Below are 24402 nucleotides of genomic sequence, written 5' to 3' on the forward strand. Positions count from 1 at the left end.
ACATGGTGGCCATTTCCCAGGCGGTCACTGTGTGCCAGGCACCGTGCTGGGCGGCTGAGACACGGCCACCAACATCCACCCTGGCCTTGTAGGCTCCCAGTGGCACTGGGGCAGGGGAGGGGAGGGCTGGTGGGATAGGTGGGTGACAAGTGCCAGAAGAAGGTCCATGTGGTGCTTGGAGGTAGAGGAGGGATAATCAGGGAACTTCTTGGACGCAGGGGTCCAGTGGCCCCAGAGCCTACGAGAGGAAGCGCAGGGAACAGCAGAAGGAACAGCATGTGCAAAGACCCCGGGAGGGAGGCCGTAGGGAGTTGGAGGCCTGAGCATGGTGTGGTGGTGAGGGGGGCTGCGGGGTGAAGCAGGAGGGCCTGGTGGGCAGGGGTCCCAGGTAGCCCCCCCGGGGCCGGGTCATGTTGTCGGCCAGGGGAGCCAGCCATGATGGGGTGGGCAGGTACGTCTGTACCCAGAGCCATCGTTACCTCCTCTGTCTTGGCTTCGATCTTTCGGTGAGTGAGAGCGTCCAGAAGGACAGATGGACAGACCCCCAGGAGCTGGACAAAAGGTACCCAACATGGCATTCAGGGACTCAGTTCTCCTCACTCAGAGAGTCCACCGTGTGTCAGGCCCCGGGTCATCTGTCCCCGACTCCTCGTTGAGTTTTAGGGCAAAATGGACAGACGGGGTCTCTGAGCTCTGCCCCCCAACCAGCACCAGCAGAAGGCCCAGGGGCTCTCAGGTGCTGGCCAGCAGGGCCCAGCGGGGGGCGTCCACCCGCCTGGCGCCCCCTCCACCCCTTCAAAGTCCTAGGTCCCCCTCCGTCCTCTTGGAAAGAGGAGCGTCACCTTGGCGATCCACTTGATCTCATGAGTGTCGGGGACGGTGGCACAGCCCTGGGGGTCCTCCTCAAAACAGATGTTCCCCAGGTGCAGGACACTGGCGATGATGCCAAAGAGATTCTAGGAAGGCCAGGAGAGACATCAGTGGCCACCTCACTGGTCAACAGGCAGCAGAGATGTCCCCAGGAAACAGCCCCCTTCCGGCTCCAGCCCATCCCTGCTCCCCAGGAATGGCCCTGGGGCCACGTCTGGGCTGGAGAAGAGCCTGGGGGGCGGGGAGTCGTGACCAAGAAACAGAAACACGGACCTTTGTATCTCATAAAATAAAGCTCTTGTATAAAATACGTTCTAAAACGATTTTACAAAACAAACCCCCCCAGGGGCCCTTTCATTTCGAATGCAGTGGTCTCCGTTGATTTTTTTTTAACCTACCATTCTCGACCTTGAAAGATTAACAGTCAAAAGGAAAAAATCAAATAAACCAGTCCCCATTTGTTCCAAAACAGGAATGCAAATAAACGAGATCCTATGATTCTATAGGGTCTAAATTATTGAGACTGGACTTAACTGGGGGGAGAAGCACCCGGTTCCTCCTTCCACACAAGGTCGGGAACACTAGGAGGTTGTACATGAAGTTCCACACGTCCAGCTCACACTGGGATTTCAAAGAAGCCATGACTGGATGTTAGTGGTTTCTGTCCCCATGCACTATTTGGGACGTAACTGTACTGAGGACCGGATTTCACCGTGTATGTGAAGTCCATTTCCTGGGCACCCTTGTCACTGGCTGAGTCTGGCCACCCTGGATATAACCCCAGACTTCGTGCCTCAGTCCCAGGAGAGAACACCAGACCCATACCTCGAGGTCAGCTTTGGTAAAATCGATGACAGAAAAGGCATTGGAAACAGTTTTCCAGTCGTTCTTGTCATTAAGAGATGACTCCTTGGCACGATGACCCTGTGACAAAATTGGTCCACATAATGGCCTTTGAAGGACAGTGAAGCACACACACACACACACCTATTCCTAAACCAAAATGATTCTCTCTCCAAACATGCAAAAGCTATTTCTATAAAGGATGGAACTGAAAGCAGGTAGACTTTACTACTCCAGCATAAGATAATTTGCTGACTGATACTTTTTTCAAATTTATTTGGAATTTTATTTTAAATCTCTGAGGCCTAGTGCAGCTGCACACACCTGCAATCCCAGTGACTTGGGAGGCTGAGGCAGGAGGATCACAAGTTGGAGGCCAGCCTCAGCACCTTAGTGAGGCCATAAGCAATTTAGTGAGACCCTGACTCAAAATTAAAAAAAATAAAAAGGGCTGGGGATATGGCTCAGTGGTGAAGCTCCCCTGGGTTCAATCCCCAGTACAATCAACCAATCAATCAACCACAATTCTGAGAAAATTTGCAAAGTTCCATAGCTATGCAATATCTTTTCCTATGCGTTTGTAAACCGATTTTTCCCTGTCGTTTTTGCTAAACAAATGGAAACCATTTGTCTTAATAAATATGTGCTGAAACATGCAGGGAAATTATGTTGCTTAAATTCAGAGTCAATCTTGACTCACTTATGAATTTCCAGAAAACCCTCACTGTAAGATTAGATGGAAGGAGGTCCTCACTCAAGGAAACGATAGTTTGGCTTTTAAAGAAATACAGATTAGCCAGGTGCAGTGGTGCACGCCTGTAATCCCAGTAGCTCAGGAGGCTGAGGCAGGAGGATCAAGAGTTCAAAGCCAGCCTCAGCAAAAGCAAGGCACTGAGCAACTCAGTGTGACCCTGTCTCTAAATAGAATACAAAATAGGGATGGGATGGAGCTCCGTGGTTGAGCATCCTTGAGTTCAATCCCTGGTACCAAAAGAAAAAATAAAGAAACACAGATTATATGGACATTTCCATGTCATGGAATCTCACTAGCAAAGATGTGAAGAGACTTTTCTCACTAACCCTGGGAGTTGATTTTTAAATAAGCAACAGACAGACGACCGATGTCTCAATTTTAAGAGAAAACATTCCAGACAAGTGCTTTTCATTATTTTGCTTTTATGCTCTGGGGTGTTCCCAGTTTCCTGATTGTCTGAAGATTCATTATCGGAAAAGATTTCCTTGCCGTGTGGCGCAAAGACGTCACACTGTGAAAATATTCACCTGAGACTCAGTCACAAGTACAGTCAGCCCTCCGTATCCACAAGCTCCTTATCCGCAGACTCAACCAGCCCCAGATCAGAAATAATAGAGAAGAACCAGTAATAACAACTCTTTTTCCTTGTCATTATTCCCCAAACAATATAGTATTTCATGGATGCACACAGCATTCACCTTGTACTGGGTAGTATAAGTGACCTAGAGATTATTTAAAATATAAGGGAGGATGTGCTATCCGTGGGCTATATGCAAATACGTTGTCATTTCATATAAGACTTGAGTGTCCTGGCTTTTGTTATCTGTGGAGTCCTGTAATCGGGGCCCCTGTGGATACGGAGGGACGACTGTGTCCCTTCCCTCTAAGGGCAAGGTCTGGGCAAGTCACTTCCTCACTGGACATCTGTGAGTTTGGAACCAGAGAAAATACATTGCAAAGGAAAGCCAGACATTTTGCCAAAGTTTTAGGACATCATGCCATCGATTAAAATAATAGCCAATTGCTAGAACCATTTCCAAAGCCATCAGGGTCTGGTGGAACTAATATGGCCAGGAAAAAAAAATCTGTAGGAATAAAGATATGATAAATTCTAAACAGGGGTGACGTGATTATTGAAGGACTAGAGAAGCCCTGGGGGAAATGATGAATGCCCACAAATATTTTTATAATTCAATCTGCTCTGACTGTGCTTTGAAAATCCAAGCACCAAGCAGCCATTGACTGTCAGAAAAAAATAAGTAACCTAGAGGTCATCTGAAATCTACGGGAGGATGTGAAAGAGCTGAAAAAAGAGTCAGTTGATATGTCCTTCACTCTAAGAATTAGTTCAAGGTTGATGACGTGTAAATTGAGATGGTGAAATTCTTTTATCTTTGTTAGTTCCGTTTTTCAATGAAAACTGTGGTCAAGATTTCTTTTCTCCCAAGATTTCTATGCAACACTGGTCTTTGTTTTATGAGATTCTCTTTATCAGGTCTTGTTGTGTCTCAAATGATGCTCCAGCCTGCGCTCTGCAAAATGGACCTCAGTTCAAAGCCAAGAACAGAACAATAAAAAAAAATCTTGGTGCCGGGTGCGGTGGTGCATGCCTTTGATCCCAGCGGCTTGGGAGGCTGAGGCAGGAGGATCATGATTTCAAAGCCAGCCTCAGCAACTTATCGAGGCCCTAAGCAATTCAGTGAGATCCTGTCTCTAAATAAAAAATAATTAAAAAGCCTGGAGATGTGGCTTGAAGGTTAAGCACCCCTGGGTTCAATTCCTGATACAAAAAAAAAAAAAAAATCTTGGGGCAAAAAAAAAAAAAAAAAATCAACGCTAGCAACATCAAATGCTACCTATGCAACCTGGGCGTTCTAGAATGTTAGCACAGCCTCCAGTAAAATCAATGCTGCGAAATTAAATTCTGAATTCACTAGGATTGCTAATAGGGATGGCCTGAGCTGTGTCGCTAAGGTAGCGTGTTCACTTTGCTGCTAACAGTTCTCTAAGGTGGAAGGCAGGAGGCGGGGAAAGCCCTTCTCACAAGTAGATTAGAAGCAGAACGAGGTGGAATAGGCTGTGGGTACAGAAAGACGGTGAATTTCCATTGCTTCTAGACCAGCCGTTCTCCCCTTGGCTGTGAGCTACACCACAGGGGACTATTTCACTGTCGTCCCCCCCCACCCGCCTTGTAGTGCTGCAGATCAACCCAGGGCCTCACCTATGTACACTCCACCATGAGCTACGTTCCCAGCCCAGGGCAGCCCCCCAGTTCTGCTAAATGCAGACCTCGGGATGGGGGTCAGATTCAGGCTTTGTGTATTCTGCAGTTATTTTTGCAGTCCTGGGGCTGATCCCAGGGCCTGGTGTGTGCTAGGCAAGTGCTTGACCCCGGAGCTACCCACCACCCGAGCCTAGGCATCTGTGTTTCTAAAAGATTTCTCAAGGGATTCTAATTTCAGCGAGGTGGAGAAGCCCTTGCCTAGACACGGGGTCACTTCACCCCGAGGGTCTAGCCGTAGGTAGCTCGCTGTGATCAAAGTCAAGAAACCAGCCCGCAGCCACGTCCAGAGGGGGAGAGACACTTCTTGAGCATCCTGCAGCAGCCCCCACAAACACCCCGAGTCCCCTCGTCCACAGGGCCCCCAGGGTCCCCAAAGCCAGGCGCTGGACCGTCCAACCTGCGAGAGGTACTTATACAGGCGGGGGTCTCGCTCGAGGCCCAGGTGAGCCAGGCGCTCCGCTTCTCCGCCGGCCAGCAGCTGGTAGAAGATGTGGAAATTCCGCTCACCCTGGTTCTGATAGACGACTCGGGACTTTTCAATCAAGTAACTGATGATGTGCCCGCCGACGGGAATGCCCTGGGAAACGGAATAAGAATGGGGCAATGCCGACCCAAGCCACTGGTGTCCGCTGGTGCCCAGATGTTTTAAATGTGGAGAAAGTCCCGGCTCCCCAGCTTCTACGATTCATGCTTCCTGGGCTCTACTTTAAAAGATTTCTGCCTATCCAAGGTCACGAGTACATTCTCTGTTTTAGTCTAGAAGCATGATTGTTGTTCTGTTGGTGTCTAGGACCTTGGTCCATCACTGCTGGGATTCTGATATGCATGGAGTGAGGCAGGGGTCCAAGATCTTCTTGATATCCCAGTTGATCAGCATCATTTACTGGGAAGGTGATCCTATCCCCACTGAATCACAAGGGTGCTTTGGTCACAAGTATGTGGAGGGGGGCAGATCTTTCTGAACTCTATTCTAGTTCACTGGCCTCTATATCTATCCTCATATTTTAATTATCCACATTGTCATACTTTTTATTTTAAGTAATGTATCCAATAAAGCCTCTTTTTTCAGACCCTATATAGAATTCTTGCTAATTAATAAGAAGGAACAAACAACCCAAATAAAATTGAGCTAAATACTTGAAACAGGCGTGGTGGTGCACACCTGTCATCCCAGTAGCTCAGGAGGCGGAGGTAGGAGGATTGGGAGTTCAAGGCCAGCCTTAGCAAAAGTGAGGTGCTCAGCAACTCAGTGAGGCCCTGGCTCTAAATAAATAGGGCTGGGGATGTGACTCAGTGGTAAAGTACCTCTGAGCTCAATCCTCAGGACCAAAAACAAACCAAGAAACCCTCAATAATTCCATTTTTGAATATCTACCCAACATGAATAAGTTCTTCTACCTATTAAAAGAAGTGTACAAGGATGTTCAGATCACTGTTTGCAATAACTTCCAATTGCAAACAACCCAAAAGTTCATCAACAGGAGAACAGACAAACTGCAATATATTTGTACAATTAAAAAATGAGCAACTCCTATCAGCAAGAACATGGACAAATCTATAGAATGTCGATTGAGACAAACCAGATATAAAATAGAACATACGGTATAACTCCACCGATATGAAGTTCAAGAACCAGCCACATGAATCTGGGATTCTAGAGGTCAGGATACTGGTCACCCTGGGGAAGGAGGTTGTTATGGGAGAAGTTTCTGGATGCTGGAAATTTTAATATCTTCATCTGACCGGAAAATACATGGCTAGATAGAAATGCAAAAATCCATGGGGCTATCCCCAAGATTCGTGTCCTTTCTAGTTTAGGGCCTATGTGTTGGGCTGTTATGAATTTTAAAATATGCACTATTACCGAGTGTCTTTCAAAGTCTATGCTCGCTGCAGGCAGGACCACGCACCAGCCTCAGGGGAAAGGCAGCCTGGGTGTTTCCATGGCTGACCTGCACCCCCAGAGAGCTGGTGTCCTTGAGAAACTTGTCTACCCCTGTGCAATAGCCCCATGTCAATTCTGGGTGCAATGCAAGCATACTCATTCAGGATGCTCGTTCACTTATGTACCATCAGTGACGACTTTGGCAAAACATCAGAGATGAATCATGGCCAAAGAAGCTGTGTGACTTGAAAAGTCTGAAACATTTCCTCTCTGGCCCCAAGAAAGTTTGCTGACCCCCCGCCCCCTCACAGGTAGGCACACCTACATTGTACGTTGCTTACTTTTGTTTTCAAGCTTTAATGTCAACACAGTGGCACCTGGTGTAGTACCAAGACCAGCCACGTTATATAAAGCTGTAGTTCATTTGCTGTCCCCGCGGTAAATGCTTTGTGTGAATATAGCACAGTTTAACTAGCCATTCTCCTCCTGTTGATAGACATCAAGTCCTCTCAAAACAGGACTGCTGGCCGGGCGCAGTGGTGCAGGCCTGCAGTCTCAGTGGCTGGGGAGGCTGAGGCAGGAGGATCGCCAGTTCAAAGCCAGCCTCAGCCAAAGCAAGGCTCTAAGCAGCTCATTGAGATCCTGTCTCTAAATAAAATACAAAATAGGGCTGGGGATGTGGCTCAGTGGTCGAGTGCCCCTTGAGTCCAATCCTTGGTATCCAAAAGACAAAACTAACTAAATAAATAAACGGCTGCCACACATGGGTAACAAAGATGTGTATTTCAAGTGGCAAAATGACAGAATGGAGAAGAGCAGCCTACGGAGGGTGCAGGTCAGCAGTGCAGACAGACGGGTGAGCACTGTCTCTAGATCTTTCACCTGTTGGAGCCGCCTTCCCACCTCAAGGTACCGCGGGTTGGGTCTCCTCCTGGCAGAATAAGAGGTCCCCACGTACCCGTAATAGGAATCCCGCATACCTGAAAGTCAAACTGGATGTCCATGTATTTTCCAAACCGGCTGGAGTTGTCGTTCCGGAGTGTTTTGGCATTTCCAAAAGCCTTGGGACACAGAGTGTCATGCACTGTCATTTAAAACCCATCTTGCTTGTCAAATTCCTGGCCCCAAATAACATGCTCATTATGAAAACAGAGCGGGGGGGGGGGGGGACACACTGTCTCCTTCTACAAGGGAATTGCCACCCACAGAGGACTTCATGCCAGGCAGTGGCAGGGGAAAGGTCTGTCCAGAACCCACCCAGGAATACATTAGAAATGGCCTAAGGAGGGGTGCACGGGCCCTGCTTGTTCCGGAAGTTTCAGCTGACATTCCCCAACACCAGACCCCTTCTCATAACAAAAGTGTTCGGCTCAAGGGTCTACTGGGAAATTGCCGCAGCCAGAAACGTCTCTTATATCGAAAGCACAGGAGAGTTGGACGTGCCTAGCAAGTGCAGGAAATGGAATCAGAGGAAGGTCAGCTGTGATAAGGAACATTAGCCGGGCGCAGTGGCCCACGCCTGTCATCCCAGTGGCTCAGGAGGCTGAGGCAGGAGGATCGGGAGTTCAAAGCCAGCCTCAGCAACAGGGAGGCCCTATGCCACTCAGTGAGACCCTGTCTCTAAATAAAACACAAAATAGGGCTGGGGATGGGGCTCAGTGGCCAAGTGCCCCTGAAATCAATCCTCAATCCCGAAAAAGAAATATATTAATTACAAAGACCACTGGTCACCCTGCGAGTACTTTTGTGTAACCCTCAAACCCTCTTAAGAGGCAGGTGCTATGACTGTGAGAGGCCCTGGGACCCCTGCTGAAACTTCCTGGTGACTGTCCACCCTGGATTAGCACCAAGCCGGCCAGATGCCCTCAGCGTGACACTGCGGGTGAGAGCCCTTTCCTCAGCAGTGACCTGCCCACTTGGACTGTCCTGCCTAGGCAGAGGCTCCTTACCTAGTGACCTCCCTGGAACTCCCCTCCGTGGTCCTCAGAGACCGGTCACTTACCTCCAGTACTGGATTGGAGAGCAGCAGCCGGTCGCGGGCTATCTGTAGCGACTCGGTCATTGGGCAGGTCACTGCGAAATACTGCAGGATCTTCTTGGAGGCCTCGGTTTTCCCCGCCCCGCTCTCTCCAGAGATGAGGATGAAGTGGTTGTTGAGCTCCGAGCACATCATGCGGTAAGCGTTGTCCGCTATGGCGTAGCTGGAGAGGGAGGGGCAGAGACAGGGTGGTTTCGGTGCTGTTTTTCCCTGGCAGTGACAAAGGACTCTGCCTCCAGGAAGCCACGCCCTACTGTGGGTACCGGGACACTGAGCTGAGACGGACAGCAGACCCCTGTCGCGATCCAGTGACTGATCGAACACAAGGAGTTTTTAAATTTTAAAACTCACCCCAAGAAAGGGTTAAAGTAAAGGATCTCAGCAGTGGTGGGAATATGTTTCCAAATTTACCAAATATATTTATCTGGTGCTGAGAATGGAACCCAGAGTCCCATGCATGCTATGCAAGTGCTCTACCATTGGACTACAACCCTGACCCCACCAATTTATTTATTTTTTTTTAAATCCACCTACAGTTTGTATAAGAATAAGCCAGGTACTACGTGACGTCCCCTGGAGACGTTCTATTACCTATAGGTGGAAATAGGATCTTGTCTGAATATCAAATAATTCAATAAATAGAATGTCATCTCTTTCCCTCGAAGCCTAAAGTAGTAAGAATGTAGAGACAGGAGACCAGTGAGGTCTGCAAACTTCTGCAATAACTTTAGGACAAGAGGTGGAGGAATCAGAGAGCCTTTATCTCCAAAATCAGAGCACAGATCGGGAAGGTCTCCCAAGAGTTGGACGTGGTGGGGGAGGCAGAAAGGTTTACCAGCATCGTGGGAAGTCGGAAAACTGAATTAAAGACAAGTCGGGGGAGAACAGAAGCATCAGCCCAGAAGTCGACCAGAGAGAGAAGAAATTCAGCCCAGCCTGCAAGAACCTGTAGAGCAGACAGGAGACGGCTCATCTGTGGATGAGGGTGGCCAGCTGAGGTCCCTCCCAGTGGACATCCTTAGCCACCCTGATTCCCAGGCACCCACAGATGGCCCTGTAAGCAGCCCACGTCCAGAGAAGACACCTCTCTGGCCGCACTCGGGTTTTCCAACCTTGACACAAAGATCCCACCTCTTGTCGGTGTAAGCTGAGATTCCAAAATGGCCTGTGACATTTCCAACTGCTCCGACTTATTTCCCACGTGAAACGAACACACTTCCACACGTTAACGACCATGGAGGAAGAAGGAAGAACCTCAGGACAGGCATGGAGGGTTTGAATGGGTGGACGGTGGGTGGACGGATAGAAGGATGGACGGTGGGTTGGCAGAAGGGATCAGGGGTGGGGAAACGTGTGGCTGTTACTCACACATGCGGCGGCAGCTCAAAGAAACTGACCCCTTGGTAGAGTTCCATCTGGCTCACGGTGTAGATCCCCAGCTCCTGGTAGGGATTCACAGACACCAGGAGCGTCCCGATGTAGGTCTAGAGGAAGGGACCACAGGACAAGTGAGCAGCTCCACCAACCAAAGATGGTCGCACATTATGCTCCCCGTGTTTGCTCGGGGCTGGGGCGAGGGCACGGCAAATGGGACAGGTGGGGCCTCCGCTGCCCGGGGGTCTGTTTGGGGAGGGCTGGGAGACAGCTGGGGACAGGGAAGGGTCGAGAAGGTGGCTGGCGGGTAGGAACCGAGGGCGTGGAGACTCAGGAAGGCCACATTAGCTCATGGGCTGAGAGACGCCTTCTTTAAGGAGGTGACATCAGAGTGAACTCCAAGGATGCAGAGCTAGTGGTGAATAAGCAGAGACGGTGTCCAGCTGACGGGGTGGCTGTCCCCACCACTGAGAGGAAACACCTGCGTGGAGCTGTCATGCAAATGAGCAGCTTTATGAGGGGCACCGGAGCTGGTCCAGGCCTCACCAAGTCCCCCCCTCCCCGGAGGTGCAGGGCCACAGCACCCACCAGCCTTCTGAGACGGGGTGAGGTACCCCACACCAGGCCGGCTTCTCCAGACTTCGATGTCGGCCTCTATCCCTACCCAAATGTTCAAGTACTTATATTTTCAAGGTAGCCACTGACCTAAGACTAATTAGAGACCAAAAAGCTCTAAGATCTTTTACAGAAAAGATGACTATTTGGGCTCCTTTGAAAATGCCTCTGGTGTTTTCAGATGCTGAGTTGGTCGGTGTCAACCCCGGAGGTACCAAAGCTCTGGGTAGGACCCGGCTCCAAGAGTTCCAACCAACGCTTCTAATCTCCAGGACAAACTCGAACAGAACCGAAACAAAGAAGAGGATTCCGACTGAAGTTTGCATCATTCAATCCGTAGAAACCTGGTCTCAGGGGTGGAAGATTGTTCTGGAATCTATCCGTTTAAATTGGAAACTTTCAGCTTGGTCATGAAGATTCTATTACCCCATTTGTCCTTCATGTGAGGTTATTTCTCCTTTGCTTTTATAGAAAATTAGCTTGATTTTTTTCCCCTTTTGTACAATTAAGGGTTCTAATTCTGAAAGTTGGAAGCTATAGAATATATATTCTAAGGAACACCTTGTTCATTTCTTCTGAAAAAATTTGGTTTCAACAGCACAGGAACCATTACGAACTAGCTATGAGACACATTATTTTTAGACTTCTTCTGATTATCTAATTTACTCTTAACAAAAGCTAATAAAAATCTCAAAAAAATTAACACACCATGACACACACAGAGACTCTATCAATTTACCTAAGGGGAATTCACCTGGAATGCCAATCAAATCAGGTGTGATGATCATCAATGGAGAAGTAATAAAAACCGGCCACTACTAGATGCAACAAGATGCTGGTAAAAATGTCACAGCGTTGACCTTTGAAGATTTACGGGATGTGGTGGGACATCTCTCATTTTCCTCTCCTTTTTCTTTTTTGGTCCTGGGAATTGAACCTAACTACAATAAGTAGTTGCATCTAAGCTGTTCTTGGGTCATCTGTGCAAGATGGATCTTTTTCTTTGTTTCTTTTGGTACCAGGGATTGAACCCAGGGGGGCTTAACCACTGAGCCCATCCCCAGCCTTTTTAATATTTTATTTACAGACAGGGTCTCACTGAGTGGCTGAAGGGGGCTTTGAACTTGCGATCCTCCTGCCTCAGCCTCCCGAGTTGCTGGGATTACAGGTGTGTGTCACCACGCCCGGCTTAGTTCCCCTTTCTTTCAGGAACCCTCTTCTCCAGCTCTCACTCCCTATAGCGGGGGGCTCTGCTCCTACCTACCTCTCACTCAGGGTGGGTCTGGTGACCCAGGCTGCCCACTCTGAATGCCCCTCATTCCTAGCCAGGGGGATTGGCCAAGACAGGCTAGTGACCCAAGATGCGGCCACCAGAGCCAGTTTCATCAGCTCTGGGACATTTGCTAAACCTGTCTCCTGGAAGACGAGCTCCCTTCTCAGTAGCAATACTGAGCTGATAAAATGTCACCCTGGAGCTGGCGCCCATCATGCCACAAAGCAGAGAGGCAGCCCAAGACGGAATCAGGTACAAAAGACAGCAGAACAGAGACAGGGAGAAAGACGCCTCGGGACATCATCTGAAACCCTAGATCCCTTCCTGGACCCTAAGGCTATGTGGGTCCATTCCATTTTGTGACCGAGGAGTCGAGACTCTAACACTGGCCACCAGAAAGCCTCAGCCTGAAGGATCAGAGTGCGTCTGGCAGTGATCCCTCCAGCCTCCTCTCGATGGCTGATGGATAAAGTGACCCGGTTCCCATCATTGAGGCTGTGAAGGTGGGGAGACAGCAAGCAATCGAGGGGCTCAGCCGAGGAGGGGGTTAGTTACGTAGATGAGGTTCTCGTTGAAGCGCTTGCGAAGATTGTCCACGAAGGCGGATTCGCTGGTGTGTGCGTCCAGCAGCACAAAATCCTGCACCCCGACCTTGTCGCGGGCCGTCAGCGTCCCCTCCATGTGCAGACGGATGTGCTCCCTCCTCACCTCTTCTTTCTACGGGAGACAGAACATTCCTCAGCTGCTCCTCCGTTCACAAGTTCTTACTCCACGTCTCGTGCTCAGCCCTGGGAGAGCACCGAGCCAGGGTTCAAATGCAGCCAGAAAGTTCCTATGGGGTATTTGGACAGTACGTCCCCTTTTCTGTTTAGATTCACACATGCCACAGGGGTACCGCTGACTGCAGGGTCTGGACAGTCGCCTGCTGTTTGGGTGAGGAGCCAGAAGTAAAGGGCTATCCTATATAGTCCAGGTGTGCGTAGGCTCTGCCATCGAGGCCCGTGACATTCACAGGACAGAACTGGCTAAGGATGCATTTCTCAACACCTCCTTTTCATTCAGTGACACACATAAGTGTATGCCTGCATGTGTGTGTGTGTGTGTGTGTGTGTGTGTGTGTGACAACAGTTGTTATAGTTAAAGCTTTGTCCCGGGGTTTCATAAACTGACTTCCAGACCACTCACGTATAATCGAATCAAGCCTTTATTGAAGCACACCGGTGGCGGCTGACCAGAACATAAAGCTGTTCTCCTGATCAGCCCCGAACAATTGCAAGGGCACTCCTTATAAGCCTGAAAAACCGCAAAAGGGATGTTCAGGGGGTCTAGCCAATGCAAGCAAGCCAGGTTACAGAAGCAGGACAGTGCAGTCAAGCGGAGGGAAGCCTAACCAATCACAGTCAGCCCAGTCACCCCAGTTACAGAAACAATACCCCATTAGGTAGTTCCGTGTTCTTCAAGGTTTCTATAGCAAAAGGAAAAGAACCTCTTGCTCCAGTCATGACCCTTCTACTTGGCATGGTTGTTTTACAGGATGAAGTCACAAAGCAAAATGGAGTCACATTTGCTCCTACTGTCACAAGTAACAGCGGCTTACTGACACCGTAAAATGGTATGCTGAAGGCTGGGCGAGTATCATCTCAGGTAACCCTCATTCTGCCCCTAGGAGCTACTATTCTCACGCCCCTGTGCAGATGAGGAAACTGAGGCACAGGAATGTTGAGAACCGTGCCCACCATCTGCCAAAAGGCAGGGCCAGAATATGAAGCTAGACAGCCTGACCCAGAGTGTGCATATAGAGTCACTGGCTACACTCACTGTGGACTCCCTCGATGAGACGTGGGTGGGAAAGGGCATTTCTCATTCCAGCAGATTCTTCAAGAAAAGTCAAACTTGGAAGGCTGAGCTTCAGACGTCACTGGAGAAGGTGCATGGCCCAGAATCTCACTGGGCCCACGGTCACCTGGCAGCAGGACAACCCTCCTGGGCCCAGGTGAGCGGAGTGAGCTGGAGGGCTCTGTGGGGTGGGAGGCATGGAAAGCCACCAAATGAAGCCCCAGGCCTCAGGCAAGCTAAGGGCGAAGGGCGATCACTGTGGGCGTGGCCAGCTGTAGGGGTGAGGCCCGGAACCTACCACACCTGTGTCATATAGTATATAGGACTGTGGCAACATGATCATCAGGCCTCAGGCCAGGGCTGTGAGGTCACCAAGGGACAGTGGGCTCTGGGCATGCAGGCATATCCCACCCCCCCACACCTGCCCAGCCAAACCAGGAAAAGCAGAGCCCAGCCAGGGGAACCAGGAAGAGCCAAGGCAACGTCCCTCCAGCGCCCTCTAGGGGCTAAATTCACATCACACTATTGCAAAGCAGGTGCCGAAGGGTGAATTTGGACCCCAGGGGCAGACAGGCAGAGGTCCTAGATAACCAACCCAACCTTGGAAACAAAACAGAGTCCGAGGACTCACATTTCCTAGCTTTAAGTAATCAAGACGGAAGTAAAAGGCTCTCCTATATAGTCCAGGTGTTTTTTGACCCAACTACCAAATAATTCAGTGCAGAAATGAAAATTCTTCTCAAGCAACGGTTCAGCTAATGCTGGAGACCCACAAACAAACAAACGACAGACAGAAAAAAAATTGCATTCGATCCCTACCTTACACCATGGGTCTATACACATATAAGATAGATATATGTGTAAACTTGAGATGGATCTTAGCCCTAAATGTTAATGTAAACTCTAAAATGCCATTAGAGGAAAACAAGAGAAATATCTTTGCAACCAGAAAAAAGACAAAATGTTTTGAGGACACAGGAAGAAATAATAATTAAAGAAAATAGACTTTAGCAAATATAAAGCTTCTCATCAGAAAGACATTGTTAAGAAAATAAAAAGGCAAAAAATATCCACAAATACATAGCTACAAGGATTTGTATCTTGAATAAAGATAGCTATGGCTGAATAATAGAAAATATCCCCATAAAAATTGGGCAAAAGACAGGAATTCAGGGCTGGGGTTGTGGCTCAGTGGCAGAACTCTTGCCTCGAACATATGAGGCACTGGGTTTGATCCTCGGCACCCCATAAAAATAAATAAAATAAAGGTATTGTGTCCATCTACAACTAAAATTCTTTTTTAATTTTTAAAAAAAGGAATGTGCAATTCACAAAGGAAGATAAATGACCAATAAGAACATTGAAAAGTATTCCGCATCATTTATCATCAGGGAAATGCAAATTGAAACTACAAGGAGATACCACCAGAACGGTTAACATTAAAACAATCTGCAACACAGGTCTGTTATGGTGGTGCATGCTGGTAATCCCAGGGACTCGGGAGGCTGAGGCAGGAGGATTTAAGTTCAAAGCCAGCCTCAGCAATAGTGAGGCCCAAAGCAACTTAGTGAGACCCTGTCTCAATATAAAAAGGGCTGGGAATGTGACTCAGTGGTTATGCACCCCTGGGTTCAATACCCAGTGGTCCCCCCCCAAAAAAAAAATACTTACAACACCAAACACTGGTGAGGATGTAGAGCTGGCTGAAGTACACGTCCATGGCTGGCAGGAATGGAAAAGGCATGCGGCCACTCTAGAAAAAGGCCTGGCAGCTTCTAATGAAGTTGACCCAGGCCTCTCTCCTTTGATCCAGCAATCGCATTCCCAAGTATTTACACAGAGAAGCGTGAGCATGTGCCACAAAGAGACTTGAACATGAAGTTCGGCCCATGCTCCGCTTGGCTCATAATGGCCCCAACTGGAAACGATCCAGACACCCTTCAGCCGGAGAATGGAGGGGAACATCTGTATCACACAAGGGGCTCGCCACAGAAGGGACACAACGCAGACACGTCATCGCTCGGATGACTCTCGCTGGACATTGTGCCCGCTGAAAGGACCCGGACACAAAGGCGTGCACACTGTGTGATTCCATTGGTGTGACATTCGGGGACAAACAAAGCTAATCTACGGTGAAAAAAATCACAACAGTCGTCGCCTGCTCGGGGGATTGTGGCGCAGAGGATGTTTCTGGAGCGATGGAAATGTCCTGTAGGTTTATAAGGCGGTGAGGGCAGCTGTCTGCCAGGATCCTTGGGGACAGTTTGGTGCGTGTCGGTGTGTACTTTTTTAAAAAAATATTTTTTATATATATTTTTAGTTGTTGATGGACCTTTATTATATTCATTGATTTATATGCAGTGCCTGGAATCGAACCCAGTGCCTCACACATGCCAGGCAAGCGCTCTGCCCCTGAGCCCCAGGCCCAGCCCGTGGGTGTGTATGCTTAATAACATTGAACTGAAGACCCATGATCCAGGGCTGGAGGGTGGGTGCAGGGGTCAGTGAGAGTACAAAGGCAGCCTGTTAATAACTGCTGAAACTGGATGATGGGCCCGGGGAGGGGGTCATCATACTCTCCTGTTCACTTTGTGCAAATTGGAAAATTTTCATAATGATTTTTTTTTTAAGAAACAGACCGGCCACCAGATGTCTCCCTACTCTAACCAAACAGGTTCCTTTTCTCCTACATTTCCCGCAAAGGGGTAGTTGGATTCCGTGGCCTGAGCAGACCCAGGATGGATCAGTGCTGGCCAATCACAGGCCGGGGGAGCACTTCCCGCAGGAGGTACGCAGGGCCAGCCACTTTTTCCAAGATGCCAGACTTAGGAGTTTGCAAAACCAGTGACGTTCCCAAGCTGTCCTTGGTCCCGTGTTTATGAGGTGGCAATTTCCTTATCCGTGTCTTGGTGGCCCTGTGGTAGAATTCATAACAGGAAGGCAGAATAAATGCTCGGCTGGTAGATTTCAGAAGAGTGAGTTGGCCCAGTGTGACTCATTGTTCCAAGGTGACAATGAGCTCTCGAACAGCATTCGGTGTTCATGGGCTTATGTGTATTTGGTGGGTTCTATGACAGTCATCAGCTTTATTGAGGCTCCCATTTTGGGCAGTTGGGAACCTGTGAAGGGGGATGTCAAGTCCTTTGGACATGCCTTTAAGGACACCGAGCCACGTGTTAGCAGACCTCTGATCCCTGGCTCTGGTTTCTCGGTGGGAAGACAGAGGCTGGGGGCTCCCTGCTCCTGGGAGGGCCAGTGTTTCTAGGTGTTTTCGGTAGAGAGCCCAAGGCGGTGTTTGTTAGAATATAACACGAGTTCCCTCCGATTCTAGCAACTCGATACATCTCTAAGAGGTTTATACTTAGATTTTCCTTTATCTCTTCCCCTTTCTTCCATTCCAATTCCAATTCAGTGATAGGAGCAGTTTCTCGTTGGCCATATTCCATGCCAAATACTCAAGAGTCTCAACAACATGGACCCCGTCACCAGCATGATCATGGCAAGAAGTTGAGATTTTTTGAATTCCTTGACCTTAGGGTACGCTTCAATGCATGGAGACACGTTTCTGAATTTCCTCGAGAGAGCTGATCTCCACGTAGCTGTTCCAGAAATGAGATACACTCAACTGAGGTTCATTTCTTTCCTTGTACTGTTTATTTTGGGAAATTGATTTCTAAAGGTAATTTTGTTTTATTATTATGTAAAACATTCAATGGTTCCAAAAAACAAGGTGAATTTAGAGAATCAGCCCCCTACCCTTCCCCCTTCCCCCTCTATTCCTTCCCTCCTCCTGTGAATGACCATTTAAAAATGTTAGAATTGCTAAGAATTGTTTCTTTAAAAATATCAGCAAATGCCCGTGTCAGTCTGCTTCCCTTCTTTTTTGGATAAATGTTTGCAAACTCTACATGCTACTTTTTCTCCTCGGCTTTTCACTGGGATATTTATCTCGGATATCACTTTGAAGCTGATTAGAGAGACATTCCTCATTATTTTTCAGAATTGCATAGTACTCCACTATTTGTTCTTACTGAGCTGCAGTTTACTCAAATGGTCTCATCGTGAGGGATCTGATAGAAATTGGCAGAAAACAAAGGTAAGAAAAAAACCCAGTGAGACATTGAAATCTAAACACAATTAACTGATACCCGAAGAACACTGTACCTGACAGACCCCAGAATATCCATTTTAGTTCAAAAGCACACAGGACATTTACAAAGGTTGACATTATCCTGGCCCACAGGGAAAATCTTAAATGTCAAAGGATTTAAATCATAAAAATGTGCCCATCATCAAGCTTCTGGGTCAGTATTGTCTGATAACTAGAATCTTCTGAATCGTCTACAGCCTCGCTGTCCAGTACAGCAGCCACCAGCATGTGTGGCCTCCATGCACTTGCGATGTGGTCAGTGAATCTGAGGAACTGGATTTTTAGTTTCATTTTGATGCATTTAAGCAGACCTGGGTGGCTGGTGCCTCGGGCTTGGGCAGCTCAGGTGCAGACCCAACTTCCAATTCCAAGGACAGTTAGGATGAACACCACTTAGAACAGGGCAGCTGTGTGCAACCACCTGAATCCAGGCTGCAAGACTCTCCAGGACAGACTATCTCGTTTCTTCAATATTTGTTGAGAAAAACTGCAAAGAAACCTTTTTTTTTTTTTTTTTTTTTTTTTTTTGGTGTTGGGGATTGAACTCAGGGGCCCTCAACCACTGAGCCCCATCCCCAGCCCTATTTTGTATCTTATTTAGAAACAGCATCTCACTGAGTTGCTTAGGGCCTCATTAAGTTGCTGAGGCTGGCTTTGAATTCATGATCCTCCTGCCTCAGCCTCCCGAGCTGCTGGGATGACAGGTGTGCGCCACCACTCCCGGCAAGAAACCTATCTTTTAAGAGATGAAAGAGGAAAATGCAAATCAAAACCACAACCACTTCCTGCTCCCACTTTGGAAAACATCTGGCAACTCTTCCGAAGGTTGGATAGAGCGACCACAGGACCTGGCAATTCCATTCTTAAGTTAAAACCCCAAGAGCCATGGAAGGATCCATGACGTGACCATTGAACTATTCCCTGAATGTTATGAGAGCCATTGATTGCACACTTTGAGTAGATGAGTTGTAAGGGCACGTGAGTTAGGTTTCAGTAGTGTCACTATTGAAAAAAGAGATGAAAGAGTTATCAATGTTCACGATGCGACTATTACATGGGTCCTCATTCAAATAGTCGACTTTTAGATTTATTATATTCAGGAGTAACTAACTTGTGTGATGCGTGGTTGCCCAGGACCCCCAGGGTACTTGAGGCCACCGTGAAAGGGTGTGGTGGTGACACATCCTAAATCAACTGCACAGCTCTGGAGTATGCCAAGATCCTCAAGCTACTCATTTTCAGTGGTGACTTGTGTGGAATGTGAATTGTGCTTCAATCAAGCAGTTACAGAAAAGGGCACCAAAGAAAGTCTGGTGGGCATCCTTTCGGGGAGACATCACGAGTTTAGGACAAGGTGAAATTTATATAACATGAAATTAACCATTTACAAGTGAACAGATTCAGGGGCACTTATTACACTCACCGTATCCTATGAATGCTTTCAAAGGAGAAAAAAATGACCCATAAAAACATGAAATATGGAAATTAAGACCCTGCTGGAATAAAATTTTGAGTTTAACGAATTGACAAAGATTGAAAAGTACGGGGGGGCTGGAGATGTGGTTCAGTTTTAGAGCCCTGACCTAGCACATGGGAGGGCCTGGGTTTGATCCCAAGCACCAACAAAACACAATGAAACGTTAAAAGTCTCACGTAGCCAGGGCCAGCCAGAACTCACACCTTGTTAATGGAAATGGGTACGCGGACTCGGGAAAGCAACCTAGCACAGCTTCAGCCATTTCACTCCCTTTGTTGATGTGCAGAGGGAACAAGCATAATGCACACTCAGCAGAATTGTCTGTGACATCTCAAAATGGGACACACCCAGCCTCACCGACGAGAGAATACAGTACCCGTTACCCAGGGCTGTGGAGAGCTCATGATGTACTAGGCGCCACCCCAAAGGTCTTCACAAACAAATCCATCTGAAACCTTTCAACAATCCTGGGAGATAATACTTCAGCTCTCATTTCGTAAATGGAAAGTTTAAAAACTTGTCATATAGCTAATGTTAACTGAGATTGAAACCTAAAAAGGCTGACTTTAGAACCTGAGCTTGTAGCGTGTGTGCGGTGCTGGGGATCAAACCCAGGGCCTCACACATGCTAGGCACGTGCTCAGCCACCGAGTTACACCCCCAGCACTTTTAAAAAATTTAAGATAGGGTCTCACAATTTCCCTGCTGGTCTCCAATAGGTGATCCTCCTGCCTCAGCCTGAATGGGAGGACTCGGTCCCTTAAAGACATCAGTTGAACTACGTCTGACGATACAGTAAATAAAAATTCCTTTTAGAAAGCTTCCAGATTTTTCTGCGTACTTCAAAAACTGAACCTAAAGTTTGTATGGAGTGCAGGAAGTTTCTCAAAGGGGGGCTGGTACCAGCTTTAGCAGATATTAAGACACAAAAGCAACAGCGTACTTTGATTAATTCAATAGCCTTCGGCGACACGTGAATAGGCGAGCAATTCAACATAATGGGTCAAAAAGAACAGGGCTTGTCCCAAACACATAGGAGAATCCATTCAATGATTAAATCAGGACTAAAAATTTATGGTAAGAAGGTGAATTATTTGATAACTGGCATTATATATTGGTGGAAATTCAGAGACATGTCATCTAAAAAGAATGAATTTGGGGCTCAGTGGCAGAGCACATGCCTTACCCATGTGAGGAGCTGGGTTCCATCCTCAGCACCACATAAAAAATAGACAAAGTAAAGATATTGTATCCCTCCATAACTAAAAAAATTTTAAAATATTTTTTAAATAAAGAATGAATTTTACTGTATGTCAGCTGTGCCTTGTTACCCTAATTTTTAACCTAAGTGATGGGACACACACAAAAAAAGTTGGGTACTTAGCACCAAAACAAATTCTGGAGGAAATCAAACACCGAAAAACAAAAGTATAAAAAGGAAGCACTAGAAGAAGATGTGGGTGAAGCAAGAAATGATTTTAAAGTATTATACAAAAGTAAAGCCACAAAAGCACAGATCTGTTCAACCACATAGAAAATATGTCTGTGTGTTAAGGAAGCTGGGGCCTATCCCACATGATGGAGATGAGGGCTACTTTTTCTTCCATTAGGCACAAGGTCTCTGGTTTTACTCCTAGGTCCTTGGTCCATTTTGAGTTGAGTTTTGTGCATGGTGAGAGAGAGGGGTTTAATTTCATTTTGTTGCATATGGATTTCCAGTTTTCCTAGCACCATTTTTTGAAGATGCTGTCTTTTCTCCAGTGCATATTCTTGGCACCTTTGTCTAATATAAGATAATTGTAATTTTGGGGGTTAGTCTCTGTGTCCTCTATTCTGTACCAATGGTCTACCAGACTGTTTGGGTGTGAATAGCATGCTGTTTTTGATACTATTGCTCTGCAGTATAGTTTAAGGTCTGGTATAGTGATGCCACCTGTTTTACTCTTCCTGCTAAAGATTGCTTTAGCTATGCCAAATGTTTTCTTTAACATTTCTTTAATATAAGGAGGCTGATTCATAGTGGGATAGGTATCAGGAGCGTGGGAGGAATAGATGAACTCTAGATAGGGCAGACGGGTTGGAGGGGAAGGGAGAGGGCAGGGGATTATTAATGATGGTGGAATGTGATGATCACTATTAACCAAAGTACAGGTATAAAGACATGAATTGGTGTGAATATACTGTGTATACAACCAGAGATATGAAAAAATTGTGCTCTATATATGTAATAAGAATCGTAATGCATTCCACTGTCATATATAAATTTAAAAAAAGAAAAAGAAAAGAAAAAAAATGTCTGCCTAGAAGAAATAACATAAGCAGAGTCAAAAGATGAAACAACTTTGGAAAAATATATTCATAACTCACATCTAACACTAATGACTGGCTTCCTTGACATATAAAAAGCTTCTATAAAATAATAAGAAAAAGTCCAACACATACACACACACACACACACACACTCACACACACAAATGAACAAAGGATGTAAACAACAATTCACAGGAAACACAAATGTGTAACACACAAAGAAGATAGGTTAACTCAGCTCCACCCAGAAAAGAAGTGTTATTAAATAAATTGAGAGACAATTTCCAGTTTGGGAAATCTTTTTTTTTTTGGGGGGGGGTGGTGATGCTAGGGATTGAACCCAGGGCCTTGTGCATGGGAGGCAAGCACTCTACCAACTGAGCCATATCCCCAGCCCTCAGTTTTGGAAATCTTATAAAATTTGAGAATACATTCTTGGTGAGGGTGTGGGTATTTCCTGCAGGTGACAGGCATGTATATTGTAGAAGAATCTAGTATTTGAAAATGTATTTCAAAAATCAGATATATACTCTTTGAGGAAATAATTTAAATTTCTAGATATTTATCCCCATGATATGTTCTTGCATGAATGAAATAATAAGCAACCCAAATATCCATTTAGAGGGAACTGTGGCTCACTTATACAATGGAACCCGACAGAAGCGCAGACTCTCCTGGACATATCGGTGCCACTTGTAGGAAAGGTACACATTCATGTACACATAGGCTCACAAACTCATGACGTCTCCCTGACACTCACAAAACTGTGAACACTGGAAAAGGAGGCTTCAGTTTCACTGTGCACCCGTTTATACCTTCAAAGTTTTGTAATGAGTATATGCATTACCTAATCAAAATTTGTAAGTACATCTCCCCATTATTCTCTCTCTGTCCCTATTTCTTTGTATTATTTTGTTTTATAACTACTGGATTCCTATTCCTCAATCTTAGGCAGACCCCTTAGGAAAGCTCTTCAGGGTAAATCTCGCCCATTCATGGTTGTGTTCCCTGCTTCCAGCTTAAGTCTTGCCACATGATAGTTGCTCAATAAATTTGTCAAATAAGTGACTTAAATTTTTTTTTCCAGTTCTAGACCTTGTACACAGTTGAAAGCATCTAGAGAATTCACAAAGAGGAGGCAGTCTAGCTAAAGTCCCTGGTCTGTAAGAGGGCACAGGAGAGAGAGAGAGAGAGAGAGATAATTGATGTTGGTTTTCCCCAAGGTATTCCTCCCACCAACAAAATGTAATATTAAAATGAGAAATAGTAGCTCATTTAAACCCTATTTACTGCATTTTCACTGTGCATAGCACATAGTAACTGGGCTGTTTACAAACCACTGCCTCAGGCTGTACCTAGGACAAGTTGGCAGGTGGATGGTATTTTGCTCAATTTGTGTAAATAGAAACAGAAAAATTAAGTGACCAGGGAGGCTGTGGAAAGGGCTTGGGATTTGGATCAGTCTCAAGCCTTGCTCACTGCTGAGTAGCTGTGATTTTGGCCAATGACACTGTCTCCTTTGAACTGGGACCTGGGAATTCCCTCCCTTCCTCCCTCTTCTTTGGAGGGAATCTGCCCCTTCCTCACTCCTGCTGAAAGGTGAGGCTGAGCCAGTCACGTGAAGACCAGGGCACAGCACTTCCCTGCCCCAGCTGGTGGGGGGATAGACCTAAACTGGGCAAGACGGACTCCAGCCTGGGGGTCTGTACAGACAGAACGCCTGCCTCCTGCATCTTGCCATCCACCCATCCATCCAGTCATTGGTACTGGGGATCAGACCCGTAGCTTTACTACTGACCTACATCCCCATTTTGTTTCAAATGTTTTTACTGTGGGACTCGGTCTAAGTTGCTGAGGCTGGCCTTGAACTTGGAATCCTCTTGCCTCATCCTCCTGGGTTGCTGGGATGACAGGCGTGCACCCCCCAACACCCCGGCTTCATCTGGCCCCACACAGCACACTGCATCTCACCCACGACACAGGTGCAGCCTGCACCTCACTTTCCTCTTAACAAGATGCTTATCCTAGAACGAGGACACAGCACATCGTATCAGCAAGAACTACTTTGTTCTTTGCAGTGGCTGAACACTATCCCGTTGTGTATTACCATCGGTGATGGCCTCTTCCATGTCAGGACCTGTCACGAGATCAGAAAACGATCCCTGTCCTTGGTGAGCAGACAGCGCCCCCAACAGTTAGATTGCCTTTTAGCATTCAGCACACACTGACCAGCCCTGGACACGCTCCCGGGTGGAACTTGGCCTCTACCGTGAGGAAACCAGGAGGAGGCATTTCCCCGATGGGGATTGCTGGTCTGAGGACATTTGGACCAAAGGGCGGCTCCAGCTTCCCCTCTGACAAACAGGGTATGAAGTGCAGTTTCTCTTGAGCTCTCGGGGACCTGCATTGTGGGGCTTTTCAATTAGGTCTGTTTATTCGGGGATGCTCTACCACTGAATGATATCCCCAGCTCTTTATTTTTTATTTTAAAACAGGATCTTTCTTTTAAATTTTAATTTCCACCAGTCATATAGCTGGAGATTTTGATCATCTTTTGGGGAAGTAACATTGTCATATTAAAAGAACTGTTAAACTGGGCACCGTGCTGAACGTCTAAAGGCCCAGCTATTTGGAAGGCTGAGGCAAGAGGATCACAAGAGCCCAGGGGTTTGAGGGCCTGTTTAGGCAATATA

General features: G+C 47.0%; 1 protein-coding gene and 1 non-coding gene across 2 annotated transcripts in view; both read right to left on the reverse strand.

The window, feature by feature from the left end:
- Positions 1-12647, reverse strand: part of Myo1h (myosin IH) — a 37428-nt gene extending 24781 nt beyond the window's left edge. Inside the window, exons 1-8 of the mRNA XM_027923407.2 lie at positions 12492-12647; positions 10043-10158; positions 8639-8837; positions 7617-7697; positions 5149-5328; positions 1696-1794; positions 843-956; positions 480-551 (exon numbers count right to left, since the gene is read on the reverse strand). Of these exons, the coding sequence (XP_027779208.2) occupies positions 480-551; positions 843-956; positions 1696-1794; positions 5149-5328; positions 7617-7697; positions 8639-8837; positions 10043-10158; positions 12492-12617 (987 nt within the window). The 5' untranslated portion in view covers positions 12618-12647. The remainder of the gene's footprint in view (positions 1-479; positions 552-842; positions 957-1695; positions 1795-5148; positions 5329-7616; positions 7698-8638; positions 8838-10042; positions 10159-12491) is intronic.
- Positions 12648-22028: 9381 nt separating this feature from the next.
- Trnag-ccc (transfer RNA glycine (anticodon CCC)) lies at positions 22029-22101 on the reverse strand. The gene has a single exon. It is a non-coding gene; the product is annotated as a tRNA-Gly (tRNA).
- Between the last annotated feature and the right edge of the window lie 2301 nt (positions 22102-24402).

The sequence above is a fragment of the Marmota flaviventris genome, chromosome 1, assembly GCF_047511675.1.
Source record: "Marmota flaviventris isolate mMarFla1 chromosome 1, mMarFla1.hap1, whole genome shotgun sequence".
In the NCBI taxonomy this organism is placed as follows: Eukaryota; Metazoa; Chordata; class Mammalia; order Rodentia; family Sciuridae; genus Marmota; species Marmota flaviventris.